The 27,251-nt window shown below is 44.3% G+C and overlaps 1 protein-coding gene across 2 annotated transcripts; it reads right to left on the reverse strand.

Moving 5' to 3' along the window:
• Positions 1 to 1,351: 1,351 nt before the first annotated feature.
• On the reverse strand, positions 1,352 to 26,636 carry Nipsnap2 (nipsnap homolog 2). Of its 2 annotated transcripts, XM_048329691.1 has the most exons (10): positions 26,472 to 26,630; positions 18,161 to 18,300; positions 18,032 to 18,077; positions 13,229 to 13,323; positions 12,775 to 12,845; positions 11,034 to 11,174; positions 10,058 to 10,089; positions 5,355 to 5,449; positions 4,209 to 4,292; positions 1,352 to 2,002 (listed from the first exon to the last, which is right to left on the reverse strand). In XM_048329691.1, the coding sequence occupies exons 1-10, from the start codon at positions 26,561 to 26,563 to the stop codon at positions 1,938 to 1,940; spliced, it is 861 nt and encodes a 286-aa protein (XP_048185648.1). In that variant the 5' UTR covers positions 26,564 to 26,630; the 3' UTR covers positions 1,352 to 1,937. The 2 variants fall into 2 exon arrangements, with proteins under 2 accessions (XP_048185648.1, XP_048185657.1); XM_048329700.1 differs by lacking the exons at positions 12,775 to 12,845; positions 18,032 to 18,077 and having other exon boundaries at positions 26,472 to 26,636.
• Between the last annotated feature and the right edge of the window lie 615 nt (positions 26,637 to 27,251).

Here is a 27,251-nt window from a genome sequence, read left to right on the forward strand (position 1 = left end):
ACAGGTAACGCCGAGCCCAGGCCAATGATTTTCTCTAAATTCTTTATCTTGTGTGTTGCTAGGGTTAAAAATTTACCATGGCCAATAGTGTCCATCCCCAGCTAGTACTTATTAACATGGGATCAGTGTTAACATTAATTCAGAATAGATGAAATCTTACTGCTGTGCAAAAAAGTGGCTTTCATTAAAGAAAAAAAAAGCATAATTCCTCCTTGTTTACTTTTCATCAGTCAGAATTTGTTTTGCGGGTGACTTACATTTCCTTGCAAGATTCTGATGTTGTTTGCCACCAGGGGTCACTGTACTTTGCACAAGTGCAGGATCCAGGCATAAAAACCTTCATCTTAACCAGAAGTGTGTGCAACACAACCCTGCAGACAAAATTGCCTTTTCTTAGCCAGGTACTGATGGCTCATGCCTGAAATCCTAGCTACACAGGAGGGTGAGATCTGAAGACAGTGGTTCAAATCCAGCCTGGGTAGAAAAGTCCATGAGACTCTTATCTCCAATTAATTACCAGAAAACTGGAAGTGGCTCTATGGCTCAAAGTGGTATAGCTGTAGAAAAAAAAAATTGTCTTTTCATTTTTTTTTCTTGTAGTGCTGAGGGTTGAGTTGAGGGCCTTATACATGCGAGGCAAGTGCTATACCACCTAACTACACCATGTGTCCCTCAACACAGGGATTCCTTGTCAGCATAAGTCATAAAAATATCCTAACATGCAGTATGTGAAAGTGAAAAGGGTTTTATTGACATTTTTATGTGCTCAGAGAAAAAGACTCGAATGTAAAAGCTTGACATTTTATTTATTCACACTTTATTTTAAACATAATTCCTCAATTTATGGGGTAGAAATAATTTTTTAGTTTAATAGGACTTTCACATGATTAATCACAAAATTGGCACACTACTTAAAAAACTGAATCACACAGAGCTAGACACAGTTTGCAGCTTTCTGCTAAGTCTCAACATGGGCCACCCTTCACCCATGACCTTGGAAGTGTTTGCAGTGGCTGGCTAACATTAACCAGAGATGTCTAAGGTCTTAAATGACTGCTTACAAAAGTAAGCCTCTTTTCCAAGGGCTACCTGTTTTATAGAAAAATATCATAAGAAGCTGGGAATGTGGCTTAGTGGTAGAGTGCTTGCCTTGCATGCATGAAGCCCTGGGTTCGATTCCTCAGTACCACATAAACAGAAAAAGCCAGAAGTGGCACTGTGGCTCAAGAGGTAGAGTGCTAGCCTTGAGCAAAAAGAAGCCAGGGACAGTGCTCAGGCCCCAAGTCCCAACCCCAGGACTGGCAAAAAAAAAAAAACACAAATAAAACTAGCCTTTTCCTGGTGTTCATTTCAGTCACATGATACATAGGTTCAAGCAATTTCATTTCAGTCACATGATACATAGGTTCAAGCAATTTCCCCTCACAGAGACCGCAGCACAGATATTGATAAAATATACCTCATCCACCATTACCACACTGGTGAGGACAGGCTATGAGGCTGACTGAATACAGAATTCAAACAACCTCAGCTATTGGGTACACTCATAACTTGTTCCTAGTTTGAGACTCAGAAAATCTTGAGAAACATGACAAAATTTGAATTTCTTCCTGATACAAGAAGTTTGTCAAAATCTGTGCTTATAGAAGGTAGTGCTTACTAAGAAAGAAATGGCTGACGGTTTTCATGGTTGGTTGGAATCTTATTCAGAGATGACAGACTCTATTCTGGAGCCCCTCCTGGAGGAGGGGGAGGGATGGGACAGGACATGAGCATGCCTATCACCAGCCACACGGTAATGGTTTCCTTTCCTGTGATGAATTTTAAAGAAAAAAGGCCCCTTAGAAGCTATGTACAGCAGTGTATACCTCGGTTTTCTCACAATTAATTCCCAACAGGCACCTGTCGCATTATATAGGCACACAGATTCTGCAGCGTTACTGGAGGGGTGAAGTCTTCAAAGGGATCATGATCCTGGATTCCATTTCCTGAATGAGTGGGACTGAAAACAGGTCAAGATTACTGAGCTTGTGCTCCTCCAGACGTGGTGAATGCACAACAAACACATGGTTAGCAGTGCTGAGAGGACACAGCAGGACTGATCTCAGCAGAAATATACAGACTGTCAAGCAGTAAGCTAGCATCCTGCTATGGAAATCAACACACCCTTCCTGGGGTTGTGTTTTACTTGTGGGAAATGGAAAGCCCATATTATGAGAAAAGGTGATTTCTCAAAGGGTTCTTGGCTCTAAAATAAATTTATATAAAATCAAGTAATCATATATTTGAATGTGTCCTGTACAAAGGAACAGATATACTGTACCTTATTTTTTTAACTAACTTTTTTTTTTTGCCAGTCCTAGGGCTTGAACTCAGGGCCTGAGCACTGTCCCTGGCTTCTTTTTGCTCAAGGCTAGCACTCTGCCACTTGAGCCACAGCACCACTTCTGGCTTTTTCTATATATGTGGTGCTGAGGAATCGAACCCAGGGCTTCATGCATGCTAGGCAAGCACTCTACCACTAAGCCACATTCCCAGCCCTACACTTTCATTTTTTTGGTAAGTATATGGGTTTAAATAGAATTGATATATAACATGATTCTATTTTATCTCAGGATCATTGGGTTGTTTTAACTCGTGTTTATACAAATCCAGCCAAATTTTATAATATCTATATGCATATATGCATAGATGTTTACATTGGAAAGTCTAACTTACTAAGTTTATTTCACAATTGGTCTTTTTTTGTTGGTGGTAGTGGTCCTGGGGCTTGAACTCTGACCTGCGCACTGTCCCTGAACTTTTTCACTCAAATCTAGCACTCTACCACTTTGAGCCACTGCCCTACTTCCAGTTTTCTGGTGGTTAATCAGAGATAACACTCACAGCCTTTCCTGACTGGGCTGGCTTTGAACTTTGATCCTCACATCTCAGCCTCCTGAGTAACTAGGATTACAGGCAAGAGCCACTGGTGCCTGGCAAGTTGTTGTCGTTGTCATAATCCTTCTCTCCCTCCTTCTCCTTCCTTTTCTCCCCACCCCCTTTTGTTTTCATTGCTAGGGAATGAATTCAATGCCTTGAATATGCTATTAAAGTGCTCTAACAACGGGTTAGGTCCTAGCCCAAATTATTCTTTTAAATTGATATACTTTTTAATTGATGTACTGAGCAATGTTTTTAGGAACTGGCAATTTTGATGAAAAAAGGAAACTTTAAAAAAAGTTGGTATTGGGGCTGGGGATATGGCCTAGTGGCAAGAGTGCTTGCCTTGTATACATGAAGCCCAGGGTTCGATTGCCCAGCACCACGTATATAGAAAATGACCAGAAGGGGCGCTGTGGCTCAAGTGGCAGAGTGCTAGCCTTGAGCAAAAAGAAGCCAGGGACGGTGCTCAAGCCCTGAGTCCAAGCCCCAGGACTGGCCAAAAAAAAAAAAAAAAAAAAAAGTTGGTATTACCAAAAAAATCAAACCAAAACAGGGGCTGGGAATATGGCCTAGTGGTAAAGTGCTTGCCTCGCATACATGAAGCCCTGGGTTCAATTCCTCAGCACCACATATATAGAAAAAGCCGGAAGTGGCACTGTGGCTCAAGTGGTAGAGTGCTAGCCTTGAGCAAAATGAAGCCAGGAACAGTGCTCAGGCCCCGAGTTCAAGCCCGAGGACTGGCAAAAAACAAAACAAAAAAGTTGGTTTTACAAATTTTCAAAAACTATAGAAATCTACAAAAACTGTGCTATTACAAAATTTATAATATCCAATATACCAGGCAACAAACATAGTTAAAACAATGGATAGCTGGGCATGGGTGGCTCATGGCTGTAAGCTACTCAGGAAGCTGAGATCTGAGGATCAGGGTTCAAAGCTAGCCCAGGCAGGAAAGCCCATGAGACTCCTATTTCCAATAAACTGCCAAAAAAGCTGGAACTAGAGCTCTGGCTTAAATAGTAGAGCACCAGACTTGAGCACAAAAGCTAAGGGACAGCACTCAGGCCCTGAGTTCAAGCCCACTACTAGCACAAAAAAGCAAAACAAAAGAATGAATTATCTTTTTAAAGAAAGTCAAGGAAGTACTAAAATTTTGGCTATTTCTCATCTTTGCAACCTCTTCAACATCCTAGCAACACTATATATGGAAAGTACTTATATTAGCTTCAGAGTGAAAAAGTGTAATTAGGACAGTAAGCTAGCCAGGCCTGTTACAGTATTACCTGTATAGTACACCAGTTCTTCCCAACCATGTTTGTGCCATGCTGCATTCCGTATATCTTCTCTAGTCTGAAGATCCTTGTAAGCTTGAAAATAACCACAGAGAAGTAAGAGTTAAGACTAGGCATGAGGCCTGGCACATTTACTCAGCTGATAGTATCAAGCTAAGAAAAAGCTTACAGTAGGTTCTGTGGGAGAAGCAAAATGATCTGCTCGTAAAGCCTTACGGTTCAGTAAATCCAAGACCCCTTTTCAAACCATGGGAATTTCCTCAGTTAACACGTAATTCATATCCGATGCTTTCAGGCAGATAGAATTATGTTCAACTTTGCTCAGCTTGGGCTAGGAGTGGATCTCAGGAGTAGAACATGTGCTTAGCAAGCAGGAGCTCTGGTTTTGATCCCCAATACCACAAAAAAATATATATATAAATGTGCTCAACATTTACAAAGCACGATATCAAGCTGAGTACCCATGGCTCATGCCTGTAATCCGAGCTACTCAGGAGGTTGAGATCTGAAGATCATGGTTAAAAGCCAGTCTGAGTAGGAAAGTCCATGACACTCTTATCTCCAATTAGCCACTTAAAAAGATCATGGGATAGGGGCCAGGCCCTGAGTTAAAGTGTGTGGCTCAAGTGATAGAGCTCCTATCTAGCAATAACTAGGCCCGGAATTCAAACTCCCTCAAAAAATGCTAAGTAGGGATGGAAAAGGCAGAGACTTTCCTTTCGTGGGAAGGGTAGACCAGGGGAAATTGCCTCTCTGTGAGAGGCAGGATGGTCTGGGAAGGAAGTGAGGGAGACAATGGCATGCACTGGCTTCAATCCCTTCCCCTCCCCCAGCTGCTCTCTTCATCTGATTCCTGCCACTCTCCTCGCTGGCATGCTATGGCTCTAAGGACCTCTGCTTTCACATATTTGGTGGTTCTGGGGACTGAACTCAGGACTTCAGCACTTAACCTGGCCATGTCCCAGTCTTGCTCTGAAGACAGCCCAGTATTTACTGTCCAGCCCAGAATCTCCCTATTGTTTATGGTTTCCACTTTAAGGTTCCTCCAAGGTTCAATCACACTGTGACCTCAATTTGAACTTAATTAGCCATGTATTTGAAATCCTAGAAACTCAAAATGAAGGGAAACATACATACCCCAGAGGTGATGCACCATGTATAGCTGCCCGATCTGAGAGAAGAAGCCCCCCACTGCCTCGTTACTGTCCTGTCTGAAGCGGATCGCACGGGCCCTGGAAGAGGAAAGACAAGTCTAAATGGACTGGTTGGCCCATGCCCTCTGCAGGCAGGGCAAGCTGTTAAGGTGGATAGGTTTCTGTGTCTAAGTAGGGAGGGGAGGTGTCTAAGTAGATCAGGAGACTACATTTCTCTCACACCCAGGGAAAGCTGTATAGAATGAAGCCTCATTTTTCAAAAACCAATTACCAAGTTGCTACGAAGTTATCAGAGTGCAATCAAAAGCAATTTTAATAGATATAAAATGTAAATATACCTTTCTATAGCTACACAATGTATGATGTAATTATTTCAAATAAAAAGAGCAACATAAGGATATTTGGTTTTGCCACTAATTCTTGACATAAAGTTGGAGAATTGATTGGGAAGGAACCAGGCAACCCAAACAGAACTGCTTCTCCGAAGAGCACTCTGGGAGAAGGTGGGGGGAAATCTGGTACAGCCCCAAGATACCTGAGGGCATCAGAGACAAAGGAGCCCAACACCACTACTGCAGAATGGGGGTGGAAACAGAAGAAGCCAAAAAGAGACACAGGCACTGAGTGAGCTGTGAGACTCAGTGGCTGGAAGTGTGAGGGCAGAACTTGTTAGCACACCATCAGGACGGTCTCCAGGGCAAGGGCTGGCCAAATGTGTATTTAAAGACACCCTGTGTGTCTTCCATACACAATAGGCACTTAGTATACATAAAGCTGTGATTACATTGGTTAAAAATGAGCACCTTAGCTGGGCACTGGTGGCTCATATCTATAATCCTAGCTAATCAGGAGGCTGTGATTTGAGGATGTTCTAATCCGGTCTAGGTAGGAAAGTCTGCAAGACTCTTATCGCCAATTAAACACCAAAAAGCTGGAAGTGGAGCTGTGGCTTAAGAGGTAGAGCACAAGTCTTGAACACAAATTCTCAGAGACAGCACCCAGCCCTTAAGTTCAAGCCCCAGGACTGGCACAAAAACATGGGCACCACAGCTAGGTGCTGGTGGCTCACACCAATAATCCTAGCTATGCAGGAGTCTAAGATATGAGCATCACAGTTCAAAGCTAGCCCAGGCAGACAAATCCAGGGGACTCTTACCCCTAATTAGCTAAAAGCTGGAAGCTAGAGACATAGCTCAAGTGGTAGAGAGCCAGCCATGAGAGAAAAAGCATGGGCTGTAGGCTCATGCTTGGGTACTAGCACAAAGGAAAAAGAAAAATTTAAGATTTGTTTGTGTTCCAATCCTGGGGCTTGAACTAAGGCCCTGGGTGCTGTCCTCTAGCTTCTTTTGCTGAAAGCTAGTGTTCTACTTGAGTTGCAGCTCCGCGTCCAGTTTTGTTTTTTGTTTTTATGGTTAATTGGAGATGAGAGTCTTTCCAGGTCTGGCTTTGAACTGTGATCCTCAGATCTCAGCCTCCTGAGTATCTCAGATTACAGGTATGAGCCAAAGGCATTCAATTTTTTTTTATTTTTTTTTGTACCTGGTGTGTTGGTACATTTGTAATCCCAGCACTGTGGAGGTTGAGACAAAAAGATCATGAGTTCAAGGCCAGTTTGGGATCCATAGGGAGATTCCATATAAAAAAACAGAAACCTTTTCAAGATTTACCACTGGGGCTGGGAATATGGCCTAGTGGTAGTGTGCTTGCCTCCCATACATGAAGCCCTGGGTTCGATTCCTCACGCCACATATATGGAAAAACACAGAAGTGGCGCTGTGGCTCAAGTGGTAGAGTGCTAGCCTTGAGCAAAAAGAAGCCAGGGGGGACTGGGGATATAGCCTAGTGGCAAGAGTGCCTGCCTCGGATACAGGAGGCCCTAGGTTCGATTCCCCAGCACCACATATACAGAAAATGGCCAGAAGCGGCGCTGTGGCTCAAGTGGCAGAGTGCTAGCCTTGAGCGGGAAGAAGCCAGGGACAGTACTCAGGCCCTGAGTCCAAGGCCCAGGACTGGCCAAAAAAAAAAAAAAAAAAGAAGCCAGGGACAGTGCTCAGGCCTTGAGTTCAAGCCCCAGGACTGGCCAAAAAAATAAATAAATAAAAGATTTACCACTGCCAAAATGTACTAGCTCTTTTTATACCTTCTTTCATAGTACACCAGCCATGTTACTTTTATACTTAGTAATGTAATATGAATTCCTAAAAAATGTTTAAAAATTATTTTTCCCAAAGCAATTTTCTAGAGTAAAAGGTAAAAGTGAGGGAGGGTTGCTACCACAAGCATGGCTGGAATCTATGATGAACTCCTCTTCACCGTGGATCATCTAAACATGTCGGTCAACGCTGCCTGAGCTCTGGCCCAGCCTCAGTCACACTGGCTTCCCACCGTCGACGAGCCCTGGGGAAACGCCATACCACAGCTGTACCTACACCCAACCTCAGGCTCCTCCGTGGTGAAGGGAGGACCCTGGCCACTGCCCTCAAGGTGATCCAGAAACAGCATGGCATTCATTAGCCTGTATTTTCTTGTTGGGAATTGTAATCAGTACCATCACAAAAATTACACATCCAATGGATTACTGAAATCAAGCAAATCAATGTAATGTGCATTGTGACTCTGCTCAGAAGGAAATAAAAAGATTTTCATTGCTAGTGATACAGGTTCCAGATGATTCATTTCATTCTTCATTTTTTCTAAGTCATAGAAGGCAAAGAAAATATACTTGCCTTAGCTTGGTAATAATCAGAGGCATGTACTGAAGATATCACCATCTTAGTTACCTATGTGCCAAAATATAAATGGAATGCCAAACTGGCTTTATACACTAAAGCAAAAGTAACTGACGAACCCACCACATCCTGTGCATCCCCTGGTGAACGAGATTTAATACTAACCACATACCCAGCTATGGAGTGTACTGTGGGCGTCCATGTGCACACCTGTGTGGCTGTGAAGTGCCTCTTCTACTGGTTCAGGCGCTCAGCAGTCATGTCCCTCTACGTACACTTTCTGAAAAGCTGACTGTCTCCGTTCAGTGGATGCCTTATTTCACTTTCCCGTCAGCAGTAAATGAAGCTATAAATGCCTGCTACCCCAGGAGGACATCACTAACATCCGTCATGTTACTTATGCCATCCAGTGGGCACTGAAGCAATTTCATCCCTGCAGCTTTACTTTATATTTCTATAATACTAAAGATATGGAATACCTTTTTTTTTTTTAGTGTGGTGCTGGAATTTGAATTTAGGACCTCATACTTTATAGGCAGATGTTCTATCACTTGAGCCACATCCCAAACCCTTTTGTTTTACTTAAGTTTTTCAGATTTATTTATTTATTTATTTTTGCCCAGTGCAGCCTTGGCCCTGTGTAGCTGGGATTACAGACATATGCACCAACGTGCCTAGCTTTATTGGTCAGATGGGATTGCTAGCTGTTTCCCGGAGTTGGCCTCAAACTGAATTTGCCTCATCTCCACCTTCCAGTTAGCTGGGCTTACACGCTTGAGCCACAAAATTTCTAGTGAAACACACATCTCAGTAATTTTCCCACTTAAAAAGATCTTTTCAGCCAGGCCTGGTGGTGCACACCTGTAATTTTAGCATTAGGGAGGCTGAGATAGGAGGAGTTCAAGGTCAGCCAAGACCCTGTTTTAAAACACTAATATTTTACTTACTTTGTTTGTGGGAAAAGGTCAACACTGAACTTACCATTCTAACCATTTTCATGTGCGCAGTTTAGTGTCAAGTGTAAGCACATCTCTGTACAACATGTCAACAGAACTCTGTACTTTGCAGATCTGAGTCTTGTCACCCACCAAATACCAGCTCCTCTGCCTCCCCCACCACCTTTTCAGTTTTTGTTTCTATGATTGTATTTCAGATGTTTTCAGGAGTGAACTTATACCTTGCTCACCCTTTTGTGACTGAGGTTGGTTCACATAATATCCTCAAGCCTTTTTTAAAAAAGGATGCAAGATTTTCAGTGTGTAAACCACATTTCCTTTATACATGCATCTGCTGATAGATGCTGAGTTGCTTACACCTCTTGGCTATTGTGAACACTGTGTGAGGAATGTGGGGTGCATTTCTGCCTTGAATCCTTTGCCTGTGGTGTCAGACACAGGCCTCTTAGACCATACTCTGATTCCATTTTTAAGTTTTTAGAAGGATATCCACATTGTTTTCCATGGTGCCATAGCATTTTCATTCCTAGAATAGTGCTCAAGGGTTCTAATTTATTTGCATTCTTGCTCACACTTGTTATTTCTGTTCTTTTTGTCAGTGGCCATCCTAGTGGGTAATGGTGTCTCCTTTTAGTTCTGAGTTTCATTTCTCCTATGATTACTGATGCTGAGAATTTTTTCATATACTCATTGGCCACTTCTCAATCTTCTCCATGGCTAGCTAGCACATGCAAGAGCCTGGGCTCAGTATGTCTTGTGGGAGTGGTGGCGCATGTCCATGCCTGTTTGGGAGATTGACATAGGAGAATCACCCAAGCCCAGGAGTTTGAGGTCAGACATGCACATAGTGAGAAAAGATACAAAGGGAAAAAATGTCTAGTTTCAAGTCATAGCATTAGCCTTAGATTTTTTTTTTTTTTTTTTTTTTTTTACGATTCACATTGTGGCTTAAGATAATGTATTACTAAAACCCATAAAATCACCCTCCATGATCTACTCACCAGTAATTTCCCCATTCAATCATGGTTCCTGGCTGAAAAGAGATTAAAGATTTGGTTAGCTCTTCTAAGAAAAAATAGAGAAGCAGGAGTACGACTATTTACTTATTCTCATTCTACAAAGGAAATGATATTTCACGGCTTCATAGACTAAGATGACAAATGTACAATGTTAACCTACTTATGGTTATCAAAACCAGACTTAGGTCCATACTTAGGTCCAGACCTGTTTCTTTTTCTCTAGCTCTATCACTTTTCTATCCCCCCCCCCCCCGCTCCCGCTGAGCCTAGGCTTGAACTCAGGACCAGGGTGCTGTCTCTGAGCGTTTGTGCTCACGACTAGTGCTCTATCACTTGAGCCACAGCTCCATCTCCAGTATTTTGTTATCAACTGGAAATAAGAGTTTCGTGGACTTTTCTGTCTGGGCTGGTTTCAAAGCAAGATCCTCAGATCTCAGCCTCCTGAGTAGCTAGAAGTATAGGCATGAACCACCCGGGGCCTGACTGAGATCTTTGCTCTTAAAAAACCAAAAATATTATTTAGGGAAAAAAAATCAAATAGAGGCTGGGAATATGGCCTAGTGGTAAAGTGCTTGCCTTGTATACCTGAAGCCCTGGGTTCGATTCCTCAGCACCACATATATAGAAAAAAAAAAGCCAGAAGTGGCGCTGTGGCTCAAGAGGTAGAGTGGCTAGCCTTGAGCAAAAAGAAGCCAGGGACGGTGCTCAGGCCCTGAGTCCACACCCCAGGACTGGCAACAAAAACAAAACAAGTTTAAAAAAAAATCAAATAGACATTTTATGTAAGAGCATACAAACAGAAGAGCATAGTGGAATAGAAAAAATGAGAAATAGGAGAACCAGATAGAGAGAAAATCAGGCAACTCAAACTCTAAGGCTAACTTCCACAACAGAATCTACACTCCAGGTTAACTACCAGCAATGGGAGGCTTCCTCTTCTTCCTGCCTCCATACTTACACGGAGCTGGTAGGACCTGAGTTCATATATATTAGGTCCTGATCGTGGGACAGGCTCATTCCAGAAACTGAACTCCAACAGCAGCTGGTTCTTCCTTGAGAGAAGCATGTCACTTCTTGCCTTCCGGAAATTCACAAATTCCTTCGGGTGAAAAGATACTCTTATGAGATCTTGTAATTCTTACATATAGATATAGTTTAGAAACGGTGATGTGTCACACAATACTGTCATAAATACGGTATCCCAAGGTCTCAGATGGCCTGAGACAATCCTCTCTACCTGTCAAACCAATGTGAGGGGCAGCAGCACTCACTCTCACTGCTGTGTCCAGACATGCACAACAAACATGGTCACCCGATTATTTAAATGGCAATGTAAACACGTGTGTGTGTGTGTGTGTGTGTGTGTGTGTGTGTGTGTGTGTGTGTGTAATTCAGGACCTGAATGCTGTTCCCTGAGCTTTTTGGCTTGGGTACTGTCCCTGAACTTCTTGCTCAATGCTAGTACTCTACTACTTGAACCACAGCTCCACTTCTGGCTTTTTGGTGATTAAATGGAGACAGAAGTCTCATAGACCTTCCTACCCAGGCTGGCTTCAAACCACGATCCTTAGATCTCAGCCTATCCTAAGTAGGTAGGATTACATTCATGAGCCACTGGTGCCTGGCTTACAAACTTAATTTTTAAATTTCCATAAGCAGTGTTGGATCACATCGGAATGGAGGCCACAAAACTACTCCAAAGACATTTATACTTCTGTGGGAGCCTCCATGGAAGGCTTTCTTTCCTAATGACGCATGGCTGTTCAAACTTACTCAATGGGCTGCAGATGTGGCTCAGTGGTGGAGTGTCTGCCAAGCATGTGCGAGATCAAGCTGCAGTAGTGCTGGGAGGGCGGATAGCAAAGTTGGCCAGATGAGTCACACGTGTGCTGACCTTTCCTGAGGCAGGTGTGCACTGCGTAACCCAGGGCTTCCTGTGTTCACCTTGCAGATGCACTGGCCTCAATGTACTGGCTTATTAGTTTCAAAGTACAACTGGACTTTCATTTTTAAATTTTTTATTTTTTAGCAGTCATGGATCTTGAACTCTGGGCTTGAGCTCTTCAGCTCAAGGCTAGCACTCTACCACTTGGAGCCACAGCGCCACTTCTGGTTTTCAGGTGGTTAATTGGAGATATGAGTCTCATGGACTTTCCTGCCCAGGCTGGCGCTGAACCTCAATCCTCAGATCTCAGCTTCCTGAGAAGCTAGGAATACAGGTGTTAAGTCCACCAGCGCCTGGCTACAATTAGAATTTTATAACAAGAGCTGTCATTTTAATAATACTAAAACTGTTAAGCATGAAATATTAACTTCATGCTTAAATACTTCAGGAGTCCAAATTTCTACCACAAATTTCCACCATAAATTTTTTTTACCACAAATTGACTTATGAAATGGCAACTCCTGTGTATATCACATTATAACACAGTAAAATAATTTAAGAGAAGAAAAAAAATCCCCTCTCCCCACCACAAAACCCTTAGGGGCTGGAGGCATGGTTCAGGTAGTAGAGTACCAGCAAATTGGCAAGTGTCAGATACTGAGTTCAAGTCCCAGTCTGAAACATCAGAAATTTCTACCACAAAAAACCCCAAAATGTTTACTAACAAAAATTAAAGAGAGAAGTAATTTAATTCTATACTAACACATTTTATATCATTAGACTGAATAAGCACACCTTTTTTCAAAATCATTACCTGATTTTCTCTGAGTTTATTCATAACCTCCGTGAGGGCTGGATAGCCTCCTTCATATCGCCATAGGTGGACTGAAAAGCATTTTAAAAGACAGCACACACTTAGAGTTTCTTAATATCCTAATCAGGAAAATATCCTAGAGATGTGTAACAAAAATATAGTGCAAAACTAATGTTCCATGTACTATAGTGACGCGAGTTAAATAACAAATAAACAAAATGTAATGTGCCCTATAATTGACCCAGAAATTGCATTATAAAGTCTTAATAATGGGTTAAAACATTAAATACAATAAAGTTGCTTTTTATAAATTACTGAAGAAACTACTTTAGCTATAAGATTAGACTGAAACTTGAACCTCTGATTATAAAAATAAGTATTCAATTAGAAAATAATTATTTAAATGAGTACAAAAAGGCTTAAGGAAAATGTATTTATTCCAAAAACCTCCTACCAGCTTGATCCTGCTCGCCATACCACGTGTTCCACGTCCCCACCAAAGTACAAGGGTAATGCTTGTCTTCGTGAATCTTTGGTAACACCTCTTGACTTAAAGAGAAGAAATAGCAACACTAATTAAACCAAGGAAATTTACCAGTGGGCCATCCAAGCAGTAAAAAGAAAGAGACCACCTACTCTGGGTTCTGACAGCTGATCTCAGGATACATTTATGATAAAATGAGGCCCCAAAGGTAACCTTTAAGTTGAACTCTGTTCTACAATATCACCTCAGTTAGCAAAATCTTAGCTTTCAACCCCAGCTGTCTACAAGAGTGGGCCGCAATAAAGGTATGAAAACGATAAAGAAGTTGCATGCTGGGGGCTGGGGGGAAGACAGTAGAGACCAGGTCTGTGAAACAAAAAACTTCTTGTCAAATGGTATTTCCACAGGTTTGGGTCAGCGACCTTACATTATGTATCTAAAACCAAACTACTACTAAACATAAAAAGGTCTAAAATAGACCTATCAGTGGATCACAATAGCTCAATAGCTATGTGTATATGACCATATAAGACAAGGATAAGCAAACTCTATTGTTGACGTTAAATTTAAAGTTCTAAGTGAATTTCCTTTGGCATATGACATGTGGCTACTGTATAAGTTTTTAGTACACCGGGTATTGTATATATGCCTACCTGATCTAGGGAAGGGAAAGAAAAACAAGGGTGTAAGATATCACAAGAAATGTACTCACTGCCCTATTATGTAACTGTATCCTTTTTGCACAACACCTTGTCAACAAAATTTAATTAATAAAAATTAAAAAAAAAAAGTCGGGTGCTGGTGGCTCACGTCTGTAATCTTAGCTACCCAGGAGGCTGAGATCTGAGCACTGTAGTTCAAAGCCAGCCCAGGCAGGAAAGTCCATGAGACTCTTATCTCCAATTAACCACCAGAAAACTGACCAAAAACAAAACAAAACAAAACAAAACAAAAAACAAAAAAAGAAACACGATAAAGAAGAAGCAAAGGTTCTCAGATTGCAGGACTTCTTGCTGTTTCAGGGAAAAAGCACTGCTTAGGAACGTGATGCTTACAAAAGGCCCTCTGCTGGCGTTACGCCTGTAATACTAGCTACTCAGGGGACTGAGAACTGAGATCTGAGGATTGAAGTTCAAAGCCAGCCAGGGCAGGAAAGTCCCTGAGATTCTTATCTCCAAGTAACCACTAGAAAACGTGAAGTGACACTGTGGTTCAAACTAATAGAGCACTAGCCCTGAGCGAAAAGAGTGCAGGGACAGTGCTCAGGCCCTGAGTTCAAGTCCCACAACCACCAAAACAAAACAAAACAAAAACTCTCTTGTGCTGGTTCTAACAATTAAGAACACAAAGACATCAAAATGGGAGGAGAGTCAGACAACAGAATTGGCATAGCAGGCAGAGTTAACAGATAAGAGCTGGGCTTTCCCATGGGATGAGGCTAATGTGCAAGGAATGGCAAGAACAAGAGGCACAACTGTTGCACATCTGTAGAAAAGCTCAAACCCACAGAAGATCTGAGTAGAAAAATGATGATGAAATATACAGTGCTGATTCCACAATAGATGCAAAAGGACATCAAGATCAGAAATAGAGTCTCACAGGAAGCAGTGGCCAGTACCAGGTGTGTATGAACACAGGAGAGCTCTGTTTCCTCCAGGCCTGTGTCTATCTGCCTGACAGAAAACCTACATGCTCATGACCCAGGATGACCACCAGGTGCAGTTTTTCAATAATTCAAGTTTAATTGTGATTAAACACATCTGATGGGTTGGGAATATGGCCTAGTGGTAGGGTGCTTGCCTCATATACATGAAGCCCTAGGTTCAATTTCTTAGCACCATATAAATGGAAAAGGCTAGAAGTGGCGCAGTAGCTCAAGTTGGCAGAGTGTTAGCCTTGAGCAAAAAGAAGCCAGGGACAGTGCTCAGGCCCTGAGTTCAAGCCCAGGACTGGCAAAAAAAAAATCCAAAAAATACCACATCTGATGTGTAACCCAGGGACATTCAAAAACAATGGAACTGATGAAATCCATAGTGAATGGATGGATCATGTTAGACAAATGAACGTGAATTTCTTTTCTGGCACATGACATGTGCAGGAAGCAAACAACTCTGAATGGGAGCCAATGCAGAGGACACAGTCAGTTCAGATGACCTGGTGGGGTTTACAGAGGCACTGGGAGCTGCTGGAAGGCCTTACCTTTTCACCAAGACAGTCACAGATGGACAATATAGTTGGTACTCTTTGCTGGGGGTCCAAACCTGCTCCTGCAAGCCATGGCCCTTACCTGAATGGAGGCTGTAGGGCAGGCAGTACTTATACCTGCAACTAGATAGGCTGGGCAGAATCTCATTATAAAAGCCCCTGAAAACCAGGCAGGACTTAAGTCTGTATGTTCTGGAAACTAGAAGTGTCCGAGAAAAGAAGGAAAAACAAGGGCTGGGGATATGGCCTAGTGGCAAGAATGCCTGCCTCATATACATGAGGCCCTAGGTTCGATTCCCGAGCACCACATATACAGAAAAACAGCCAGAAGTGGCGCTGTGGCTCAAGTGGCGCTGTGGCTCAAGTGGCAGAGTGCTAGCCTTGAGCAAAAAAAGAAGCCAGGGACAGTGCTCAGGTCCTGAGTCTAAGCCCCAGGACTGGCCAAAAAAAAAAAAAGAAGGAAAAACAAAAACAAAAAATCATGAGGGAGCAAATGGATCTCTAGCAGATCATCGGACATGCTTTTGGATAGTGGGTTGCTGAGAAGGAAAAGTGGCCCAGAAAGGCAGTCAGAAAGGAGGTGAACTTGGGAATGGAGCTTGGCAGGCCCTGAGAGGTAGATGGCAGAAGAGAAGGAAACAAGCAGAGAACCCAAAGGCATCACTGGATGAGGAACGAAGCCTCAGTGATGGACTAGTCACAGGTCGAAGCACAGGTAAGGGGATAGCACTGACAGGAAGGTAGTTTTTCCTGTTGAGTTTGAAGTAAGAGCAACGCAGCTGATACCAACATGGACAGGCAGAACAAGACAGGAAGTGAAATAGTAAGAATGGGATGAAGACAAGCCAGCATAGAAAAACGTAGTGTGGAGAAAACTTCATTCTATGAGAAAAGAGAGAGATAAACATCTATTCTGTTTCACGTCATCTTTAAATAAAGAGAGGGGCTGGGAATGTGGCTTAGAGGTAGAGCGCTTGCCTAGCATGCACGAAGTCCTAGGTTTGATTTCTCAGCACCACATAAACCGAAAAAGCCAGAAGTGGTGCTGTGACTCAAGTGGTAGAGTGCTAGCCTTGAACAAAAACAAGACAGGGACAGTGCTCAAGCCCTGAGTTCAAGTCCCAGGACTGGCAAAAAAGAAAGAAAGAAAGAAAGATATGCTTAGGTGAGCAAGAAATTCTATGCTAATGTTACATTTGACCAAATACCTCAAAAAAACTAAACAATTAGACAAAAAAGATTTGCTTCTGAAAATTTTGTCATGTTCTGGAGACAAAAATCATTTGCTTTCTCATGAAACTAGCAGATGTTAAAAGGTTTATGTCTTGTATTTGCTCATAACTCAGTGTTAAAATGCTACTTTGTTACCTACGAACTTATCAGCTAAATTTTCCCAAATTTTATCCGAGGTATGTGTCTTTTCATATAACAATCAGCTCAGGGACCTCAGATTCTGGAAAAGGGAAAACTTGGGAAAAAAGAAATAACAGTGATAATCACATATGTATAGGATACTGTTTTTTTTTTCTTTTTTTCAGTGTTGGTCCTGGGGCTTGAACTCAGGGTCTGAGCACTGTCCCTGAGCTTTTTGCTTAAGGCTTGCACTCTACCACTTGAGCCAGTTTGGTATTTTGGTAGGAAATTTGGGAATAAGAGTCTTACAGACTTTCCTGCCTAGGCTGGCTTCCTGAGGGGCTAGGATTGCAGGTATGTGCAGCCCAGCTTTATTGCTGATTTTTTGTTTTTTTAAAGATACACTCTCACTATGTGGACTGCGCTGGTTTTGAACTGGTAACTTTCCTCAGAGTTCAGAGATTACAGGAATAACCCCAACTCTTTGCAGAACTTTCATGTGCCAGTCTTTTTAGGAGGAAATCTGACAACAATGGTGACCACAGGGATGCAAGTTCAAAATTTTAACCCTCAAAGCTGTTCAGAGATGGAATTTATTTATGCATAATTTGTCTCCTGACCTTCCTAGGTCTGCGAAAAGTCTCAAGCACTGGAGAAGCAGGTGATTAGATGGGCTTGCCAGGTCCCTTCCAATCTTCAAAAGCTGGTAACATTCTAAAGTCTGATAAGACCATGTGAGGGGTTAGCTGAGTGACTGCTTAAAAGCAAAATACATTGGCAAGCCCAAACAACTCTGCTTAAATATAAACAGCTGGGTGCTAATAACTCACACCTGTAACCCTAGCTACTTGGGAGATGGAGATCAGGATGATTAGGTTTATGGCTAGACCAGGGGGAAAAAAGCTACTGAGACCCATCTCAACAAATAAGGCAGGTGTGGTGGTTACATCTGTAATCTCAGTTACATGGGAGGCTCAGGGAGGAGGATCAAAGTCTGAGGCAGGCTCCAGACAAAAAGACAAGACTCTGTCAGAAAAAAATAGCTAAAGCCAAAAGGAATATGGATGTGGCTCAAGTGGCAGAGTACCTGCCTGGTGAACTCAAGGTCTTGAGGAGATAAAATATGGCCAGTCTCTCCTATCAAGAATTAGCTGAACCAAAAAATACTAAAATCATTGTTTTTCCCCCAAGGAAAAAATAGTTCAATATACACACCAAATTTTGTTGTATGCATCTAGGCATTCCGGTTTAACATTGTGAACTGTAACAAAAGAAAAATTCAACAATAAATTTGTTTGAATAAACAAACAAAGTCAGCCATGAAACATCAAACCTGTTACTCACATTGTAATTTGTACAGACTGCTTGTTTCCCTTTTGGCTAGGAGATTAGAATGAGCATCTTTTCTGGGGTCAACTTTCCTGACAAATAAAGATTTTAACCAGCTGTCTTCTCGAGGCCTGTTATCGGATGACGTCACTCCCCTGTGGAATAACAAACACAACAGTGAGTCTCATCCAACAGGTCAAATCACATGCCACCTTGCTGTCGTCAAGCCTGCACTAGGCACTTGATCTGTGCCCTGAACCCAGGCACACAACCTCACTTAGCCACGTGCATGCTCAAGAGCAGCAGCGGAGAGACACCACCAGGACAGCCTCCTGCCCCACAGCACAATTCCAGCTGTGCTCTTCCATTCCCCCAGGGCAACTTTGACAAAGAAATTCTAAACATGGATACCTGGCCCAATCTGTTGGTGCAAAGATATGCTGGGGGTGGGTGGGGTGAGAGATGAAAAAAGCTCTGAAGATAGATGGTGGTGATGGCTGAAATAATATGAATATACTCAACGATAGTGAACTGTATACTTAAAAAATTGTATACCCAATGATAAATTGTGTGTGTGTGTGTGTGTGTGTGTTTGCCAACCCTGGGGCTTGAACTCAGGGCCTGGGCACTATCCCTCAGCTTCTTTTGCTCAAGGCTAGCACTCTATCTACCACTTGAGCCACAGCGCCACTTCTGACCTTTTCTGTTTATGCAGTACTGAGGAATCGAACCCAGGGCTTCATGCATGCTAGGCAAGCATTCTATTGTAAACCATATTCCCAGCCCTTGTGTGTCATTTTAATATAACGTGTGTGAGGTTTCAGAGTAGCTCAGGCAAAAGGTTAGGGGGATCCCCCTCTCACCAGTAGCTGGCCATAGAGATGTGTGCCTGTCATCCCAGATACTCAGGAGATATAAATAAAGGGAAATCAAAATTCGGGCAAAAATATCAATGAAACCCTAAGAGTTGAGGAAGTGGCTCAAGGGGGAGAGCACCTGCCTAGCAATGAATCTGTGAGTCCAAACTATAATACCTCTTAAAGAAAAAAGAGATTTCAAAACAGGTAAAGGTTATGATTATGCAGCATATAGCTAATACAACCAATGCTACTGAATTACACACTTAAAGGTGGCTAGAATGGGGGCTGGGATGCATATGGGTCATAAAGCAGGCTCTTGCCCATGCATGACTCTAGGTTGGATTCCTAGCAACATTGAAAATATGTGCAAAGTTTGGCTAAAGTAATGATCTATACTTTAACCATGAAGCTGTAAGTGCCCACTTAACACTCACAGGATTGCTGGTGAGAACACAAACTTGGATAACCTACAGGACAGTGTAATATTTTGTCAGAATTTAGCTCCACATGATTTTGTCCCAGCAATTACACTGTTCATTTACCATAGGCAACTATATTTATCTAAGTGCTGGAAACTAAACGCACAAAAACATTCACCATTTGCATTCCTTACAGTTTTCTCCAAACACAGATAATTTAAGGTGCACTATTAATTAAGGAACACCACAAATAAAAAATATTATTAAAAGGAATGGGATCACTTCATATCCTCATGAAAACAAGTTCCCCACTGCTTTTTGGGATGAATTCTTAGATTCCATGTTAGAATAACACAAATTCCTATGATTTATGCAACAATGTATTTTAGAAGTAGTAGTATTCTAATTTCACGTATGCATGCACTAACTTTTTATTTTTACCCCTCTTTTGTACCAGTATTGGGGCTTGAACTCCAGCTCTACCACTTAAGCCACAGCTCTACTTCAGGTTTTAGCTAGTTAAATGGAAATAAGCACCTCAAGGCTTTGTCCATTTGGGCTGGCTTCAAGTGTCAATTCTCAGGTCTCAGTCTCCTGAGTCACCAGGATCACAGACACGTCACAGGTAACCAGCAAAGTTTTCTTGTCAAGGCAACAAAAATGGACGGTCTTAAATGTGTCTGAAAAAGAAGTTGGAGACTCTTCTACTTTGCTTTTACCCTATGTTAGAATCCCTTATTTAGTGGTTGTATTCTGGAGGGTGTTTCACACTTGTATATGCTCCTAGAGAACACACTTAACACACTCAGGAGAGTACCTGATCTATGGTAAGCCATTACCATACAGATTAAGTTTCTTTTCTTTTCTTTTTATTTTTGGGCCAGTCCTGGGGCTTGGACTCAGGGCCTGAGCACTGTCCCTGGCTTCTTTTTGCTCAAGCCCCCAGATTAAGTTTCTAAAACTATTTTTTAAACAAAAGTTTTCCAAAATTGAAGACATTATGTATGAAAACTTATCTTTAACAAAACCCAAAAGCATATAGTGTTTCTCTTTCACAATTAGTTCTTTGATTAGAAAAAAATAAACTGAATTTCAAGAAGAAGGCAACTCTCCATATGAATTTATTTCAATAAAAATAAAAACATAAACATGGGGCTGGTGATATGGCCTAGTGGCAAGAGTGCCTGCCTCATATACATGAGGCCCTGGGTTCGATTCCCCAGCACCACATATACAGAAAATGGCCAGAAGTGGCGCTGTGGCTCAAGTGGCCGAGTGCTAGCCTTGAGCAAAAAGAAGCCAGAGACAGTGCTCAGGCCCTGAGTCCAAGCCCCAGGACTGGCCAAAATAAATAAATAAATAAATAAAAATAAAAACATGAGCAGGCTGGGAATGTGGCCTAGTGGCAAGAGTGCTTGCCTCCTATACATGAAGCCCTGGGTTGATTCCTCAGCACCACATATATACAAAATGGACAGAAGTGGCGCTGTGGCTCAAGTGGCAGAGTGCTAGCCTTGAGCAAAAAAGAAGCCAGAGACAGTACTCAGGCCCTGAGTTTAAGGCCCAGGACTGGCAAAATAAATAAATAAATTAAATAAAACCATGAAAGTGGGAGAAAAACAAGGGGGTAACAATACTGGATAAGAAATGTGTTCATTACTTTACATATCTAACTGTAACCCATGTATATCACCTTGACAATAAAATTAAGTTAAAAAAAAATTTGCCAGGTGCCAGTGGCTCATACCTATATTCCTACCTACTCAGAAGGCTAAGATCTGAGGATCTTGGTTCAAAGCCAGCCCAGGCAGGAAATTCTGTGAGACTCTTATCCTAATAAATTACAAAATAAACTGGAAGTGGGGCTGGGGATATGGCCTAGTGGCAAGAGTGCCTGCCTCGGATACACGAGGCCCTGGGTTCGATTCCCCAGCACCACATATACAGAAAACAGCCAGAAGCGGCGCTGTGGCTCAAGTGGCAGAGTGCTAGCCTTGAGCGGGAAGAAGCCAGGGACAGTGCTCAGGCCCTGAGTCCAAGGCCCAGGACTGGCAAAAAAAAAACCAAAAAAAACTGGAAGTGGAGCTGTAGCTCAAGTGATCCTTGAACAAAAGAAACTCAGGGTCAGTGCCCAGGCCCTGAGTTCAAGCCCTAGGACTGGCTAAACAAACTCCCACAACAAAACCCATTTTCTGGTTGCTGATGGCTCATGTTTGTAATCCAACATACTCAGGAAGCTGAGATCTGGAGGATCTCTGTTTGAAATAAGCCTGAGCAGGAAAGTCTGAGAGACTCCATTTAACCAGCAAAATGGCCTAGAGGTGTGACTCAAGTGAGAGTGCCAATCAAGCAAGCCAAGCAAAAGTAAGGCCCTGAGTTCAAACACAAATATAAGCAGCCAGGCGCTGGTGGCTTATGCCTGTAATCCCAGATACCTAGAAGGATACAATCTGAGGACTGAGGTTCAAAACCAGTCAGGGCAGGAAAGTCTGTGAGACTCTTATCTCTTACTTCCATTAACTACCAAAAAAAGAAAACTGGAAGTGGAGCTGTGGCTCAAGTGGTAGAGAACTAAGCCTTGAACAAAAAAAGCTCAGAGATAGTGTCCGGGCCTTGAGCTCAAGCCTCAGACCTGCACAAAAAAGAAAAAAGTATATCTATAGTATAGTATATCTATAGATTTATAAATACAAGTGACAAATAAAAAAACATTCAAATTTGCTTCTATGTGCCATATTTTTAGATGTTTAATATCTCATGAGGTAGAATGGCAAGCAGGTAAAATTATGATGAGAATCTTTACACATGACATTAGGGATATGGAAATGTTTTGTAAACAGAACATACCCAGCAGAGGAAAAGTCAGGTTTGGACACGTATAAGAATCTCTGAATCTCGGTCTTCAGAAAGGCAGGGTGAAAGCAGACTCTCCTCTCTACCACTAAAGATCTCAAACGCTCATAACTTGGGTAGCAATTGCTTTGACAAATGAAAGCAGTCTGCTCCAGCATTGCTCTCAATTGATCACAAGCTTTGCAACCCTTTGAATGTCAGGTGACTGAGGCTGCCTACTCTACAGATGATCCCAGTCTTCAATTAGAGGGAGGTAGAAGCAGCTACAGCAATGGCTGTCAGAGTAATAGAAAGCAGGTGAGGTGTAGGTCCTTTATAGACAATGATGACTGCCAATGTCAGTGGTCCTATAACATCAACAGAGGAGGGAGCACCAACCACAGTCTACAAAACTTTAAGCAGAATAACCATGAGGGGGTGAGGTTCTGTGGGCATCCATTTGAATCAGATACTGAGCCTGCTCAGCTACAAAGAAAATACTACTAGCAACCACCCAGATGCTGTAGACGCAGACAGACAGAGACAGAGACAGCCAGCCAGCCAGACACACACACACACACAGAGTAGATGCTTAAGGGAACAAATTATGGCTTCTGAGGAATGAATGGACTCCAGGAGAGACAGTTCAGCTGTTTTAGAAGTGAGCAGATAAACAAGGCAGGTGATAATCTCCAGTCAAAGAGAACAGCATGTACAAAGCACTTGAGTGGCCTGTTTCTGAATCAGCATAGATCAGGAGAGCAGGGGTGGAGGGAGGGAACGAAGAGAGATGTAACCCCAGGGTAAAGGCGAGCAGGGTAGTCAGTAGTCAGGCTCTTGCACAGCATACACAGGTTTTCAATAGTGCATGCAGCAGCCTGGCAGTGCTATAGCAGATGACAGCAGCCACCATGGGTCCTGGGCTCCCTGTGGCTGCCATGCCCAGCAGCTACAGGCATGAAGTATACAGGAACATTCACTGGGTGAGCAAAGGGTGGTCCAGGGCTAAGCAGGAACTTTCTTTTGAATACATCCAAAATACAGTTGGGGTATGCAGCTCAGTGGCAGAGTGCTAGCCTAGCCCACTCTCCAAACCTCAAGTTCATGTTCTGGCCCTGCAAAAACAAACAGAAACCCTTCCAAAAGGGCAAAACAGGTCCTGATCAGGGGTGTAAAATGATGATAAGACTTAGAGCAAATGGAAAAGAGAAGTCTACTGAATTGATCAAGAGGCAGCAGGAGCATCATGGGCTCCCTTCATTTGACCCTCAAATATTTACTAAGGGTGTACAGCATGTGCCAAGCCCTGGGCCAGCTGGGGATAAGAAGAAACAGTCAAGCTTGGACTTCAAAGTGCTGAGTCCACAGGAGGGCATGTTGAATCATTGCCCAGTGTGAGGCAAGGGATCAGAGAAACCTGTGGTAGAAAGGCAAGGAAGAGAGGAGTCTAGGTTAGCTGGGAGGAAGTTAGAACAACTAGCTGAAGCACTTGTTGATCCAAAGTCTTGAAGATAATTTGTCAGGTGGAAAAAGAAGGGCATGTTAAGGATTATGTGCCAAAGCCAGGAGCTTGCAAACACCACTTGTGAACACCACCTGTTCCAATAAACTTTTGCGCTTTAGCAGCAGCTACCCAACCCCACTCCCTACCACAAAGCCTCTGTGAAAACTCCAATAAATCTGACTTCTATGCTGCAGAGACCCATTTACCCACCTTTCATTTTGAAATATTTCACAGAGAAGTTGAGAAAGGATCATCAATACCCTGCATATAGATTTAAAAAAATGAACCTGTTACCACTTTCAATTTCTATTTACTTTTTATTTATTTATTTTTCTGGTACCAGGGCTTGAACTCACGTCCTCACACTTGATTGGTTGGAGATGACCGATCCATGCCTCCAGCCCTACTTTTTAATTTTTACACAAGCATTTGCAAACCGTGTATGGACAAAATACTTCACCATAGATCGCCTAAAAACAAAGACAAATCCAAAATGCTATTAATACACTGAGAAAGACAATAATTCCACAACATCTAATACCCACACTCCCTCCCAGTGGTCTTCCAAATGTCTTCTATAGCTTTTCCTGGCTGGGGGATAGGGGGAGGACAGAGAAAAAGGATTAGGATCCATTCAGAGTTTGTGTAATAGAGATCGCTGTAAAGTGCAATGTCCTGTTAGAATTTTTCAGCTGTCCTCTTTACGATAGGTTCGAGACCATATTCTTTGTAGTGGTTCAAACAAGTGTTGCCAGGGGCTGAAAAGAGGGCCATGGGATGGAAAAGGTGGAATGCAGATGTCCTAATGACAGAACTGACTTTTACTGTGGCAAAAGATGTGGGGAGGGACGGCTTGAGGAGGACCTGCTGGTTTCTGGCTTGAACCAAAGATGTTTCTTTGGAGGGAACTAAAGAGGAGCAGGCTTTGTAGCAGGAGTGAAACCTGGATGCAGAAGCCTTCCAGCACCTGTGAGACACTCATCAAGGGCAGTCAGCAGCTGGGAACTCTGGGTTTGGCTGTGCTTGGACCAATAAGAGGCTGGTATATCCACAAACACGCACTGCTTTTTAAAACTGACCCTGCAGGGTCACCGAAGCATGCCTGTTGGCAAATCCAGTTTCCTTCTGTCATGCTGCTTGACCTTTTAGCAGTCCTGACACAGATGGCCTCTTGGAGATACCTTCCTCTGGTAGCAGTCACACACCACACTCCTTGGCCACCTCACCTCTACCAGCCTGCAAATGCTCACATGCCAGGCTTGTTTCACAGCCTCCTTATCATCTATACTCTCCTCAAGCCACCTTTGTGCTTTTAAAAATCATTATGAAAAATTTCAATCAAATACATAGCAGCATAAAGAAGCCCACATATCCATCAGAATGTAGCCTGCCTATTGTCTTACTGCTGGTAACCTGCAGCCCAGACCACCTGAGGGGATCATGCTGGTTTTATCCATGTGAATAGCAATCTGCCATTGCAAATTTCACAGTTTCCACACTTGAGCAAGAAAAGGCCCTGATCTCAAGTCCCAGTACTGGCACAGAAAACAATAATTTAAAAAAAAAAAATCAACTTGGAAACAGCCTGCAGCCTCACAGAGAAGGGTTCAAACACCTTTCTTAGTTACATCTCTGGCCTTTTGTGAGGTCCACCTCCTAAGACGCACGGGCTACCTACTTCTTAAGGTCTCTACTATGATGACATTAAATAAGCCATATTATTTAAAGCTCCCTAGCTCATACTGAAGTTTGGTCTCCAGCACTACAAAACAACACAACAAAACAGGGCAGGTGGCCCACACCTATAATCCTAGCTACTCAGGAGGTTGAGATCTGAGGACTGCGGTTCAGAGCCAGCCCCTGAAGAAAGTCCATGAGACTTATCTTCAACTAGCCACCAAAAAGCTGGAAGTAGAGCAGTGGCTCAAGTGGTAGAGTGCTGGCCTTGATCAAAAAAGCTAAGGGAGGCCTTGAAATCAAAACCCCAGGACCGGCACAAAAAATACATATTATAAAATAAATAACAAAAAGCTAGTTCTGTTGCTTTCTTGTTAAAAGAGACTTATTTTCTAGAGGCTCATTAGTTGCTATCATCAGCCAAAGGGCAACACTAAAATGACCCAGTGGGAGAGAGAAAAGCAAGCAAGCCAGCAGGATGTGGGGATGGCACATTGCAGTGTCGGGTGACTGACACCCGAACATAATCCAAAGAAGGAAGTTCGGAAAAAGTTTCAGTGTGAACCTAGCTTCTCTTCGGTTGCAAGTGTTGCAGCTGGCAATCGTTTTGGATACACTGGTTTCAAGGGCAAGTCAAGGCTGTCCCAGGGGCCGAGACCTCGCGCTCCGTCCCCACCACCGGCAAGGCCAGCTCTCGGGGGACGGTGACCCGGTTTCTCCACCACCCTTGGCGGCCGCGTCGGGGGCCGGGCGGGGAGCGCGGGCCGCGTCAGGCCTGGGCCTCGGGTGCTCGCGAGGCTGGGTCAAAGTCCCGCGGGGCCGGGGAGGGGTCTGCGTGGCGGCGGGCGGGCGCGGCCTGCGGGCCCCGCGGCGGGCGATGACCTTGAGCCCGCGGAGGCCGCGGGCCGCCAGCGCGCGCCCCGACCCCGCCTCCCCACAGCGCGGCCAGGCCGGGGCGCAGAGCCGGGCAGCGGCCTCGGCCTTCGCCCCGCGGCCCCTCCCCAGCCGCGCCCGGAGAGGGCGGCGCTGCTCACCGGAGCCCGGGCTGGAGGCTGCAAGGGGCGGCCCGCTGTAGGAGGCCGCCGGCCGCCGCCGCTCCTCGGGCGCGCAGCACTCGCACCGCCATCTTGCTCCGGAGCCTAGGCTCCCACCGCCCGAGCGCGGCCGTCACGCCGCCGCCGCCGCCGCCGCGACCCCTCCCCCGGCGGGGCCTCGGAGGCTGGGGCGGGGCAGGGTGCGCGGCCGCGGCGGGGCGTGGCCTTGAAGGCTGGGGCGGGGCAGGGAGCGAGGCCGCGGCGGGGCGTGGCCTCGGAGGCTGGGGCGGGGCGAGGAGCGGGGCCGCGGCGGGGCGAGGCCTCGGAGGCTGGGGTGGGGCAAGGAGCGAGGCCGCGGCGGGGCGGGGCCTCGGAGGCTGGGGCGGGGCGAGGAGCGGGGCCGCGGCGGGGCGTGGCCTCGGAGGCTGGGGTGGGGCAAGGAGCGGGGCCGCGGCGGGGCGGGGCCTCGGAGGCTGGGGCGGGGCCTCGATGGCTGGGGCGGGACGGCGCGCGACCGCGGAGGGGGCGGGGTAGGGCGCGCGGCCGCGGCGGGGCGCGTCTCCACGGTCCGGGCAAACGCGCGTGGCCGCGGCTATGGCGCGCCCGGGGCCGGCCCAGGAGACCTTGGGTAAGGTCACGGCCCTGCGAGCTCGCCGTTCATAACGCAGCGCACGAAATGAAGGTGGGCACGGGGCAGGGTACCGGGGACGGCGCGCAAGAATGGAGGGCCTCTGTTGCTGGGAGCACTTGAAGCCTAGGTGCGGAAGCTATATTCCCACA

The sequence above is a fragment of the Perognathus longimembris genome, chromosome 1 (genome assembly GCF_023159225.1).
Source record: "Perognathus longimembris pacificus isolate PPM17 chromosome 1, ASM2315922v1, whole genome shotgun sequence".
Taxonomy (NCBI): domain Eukaryota; kingdom Metazoa; phylum Chordata; class Mammalia; order Rodentia; family Heteromyidae; genus Perognathus; species Perognathus longimembris.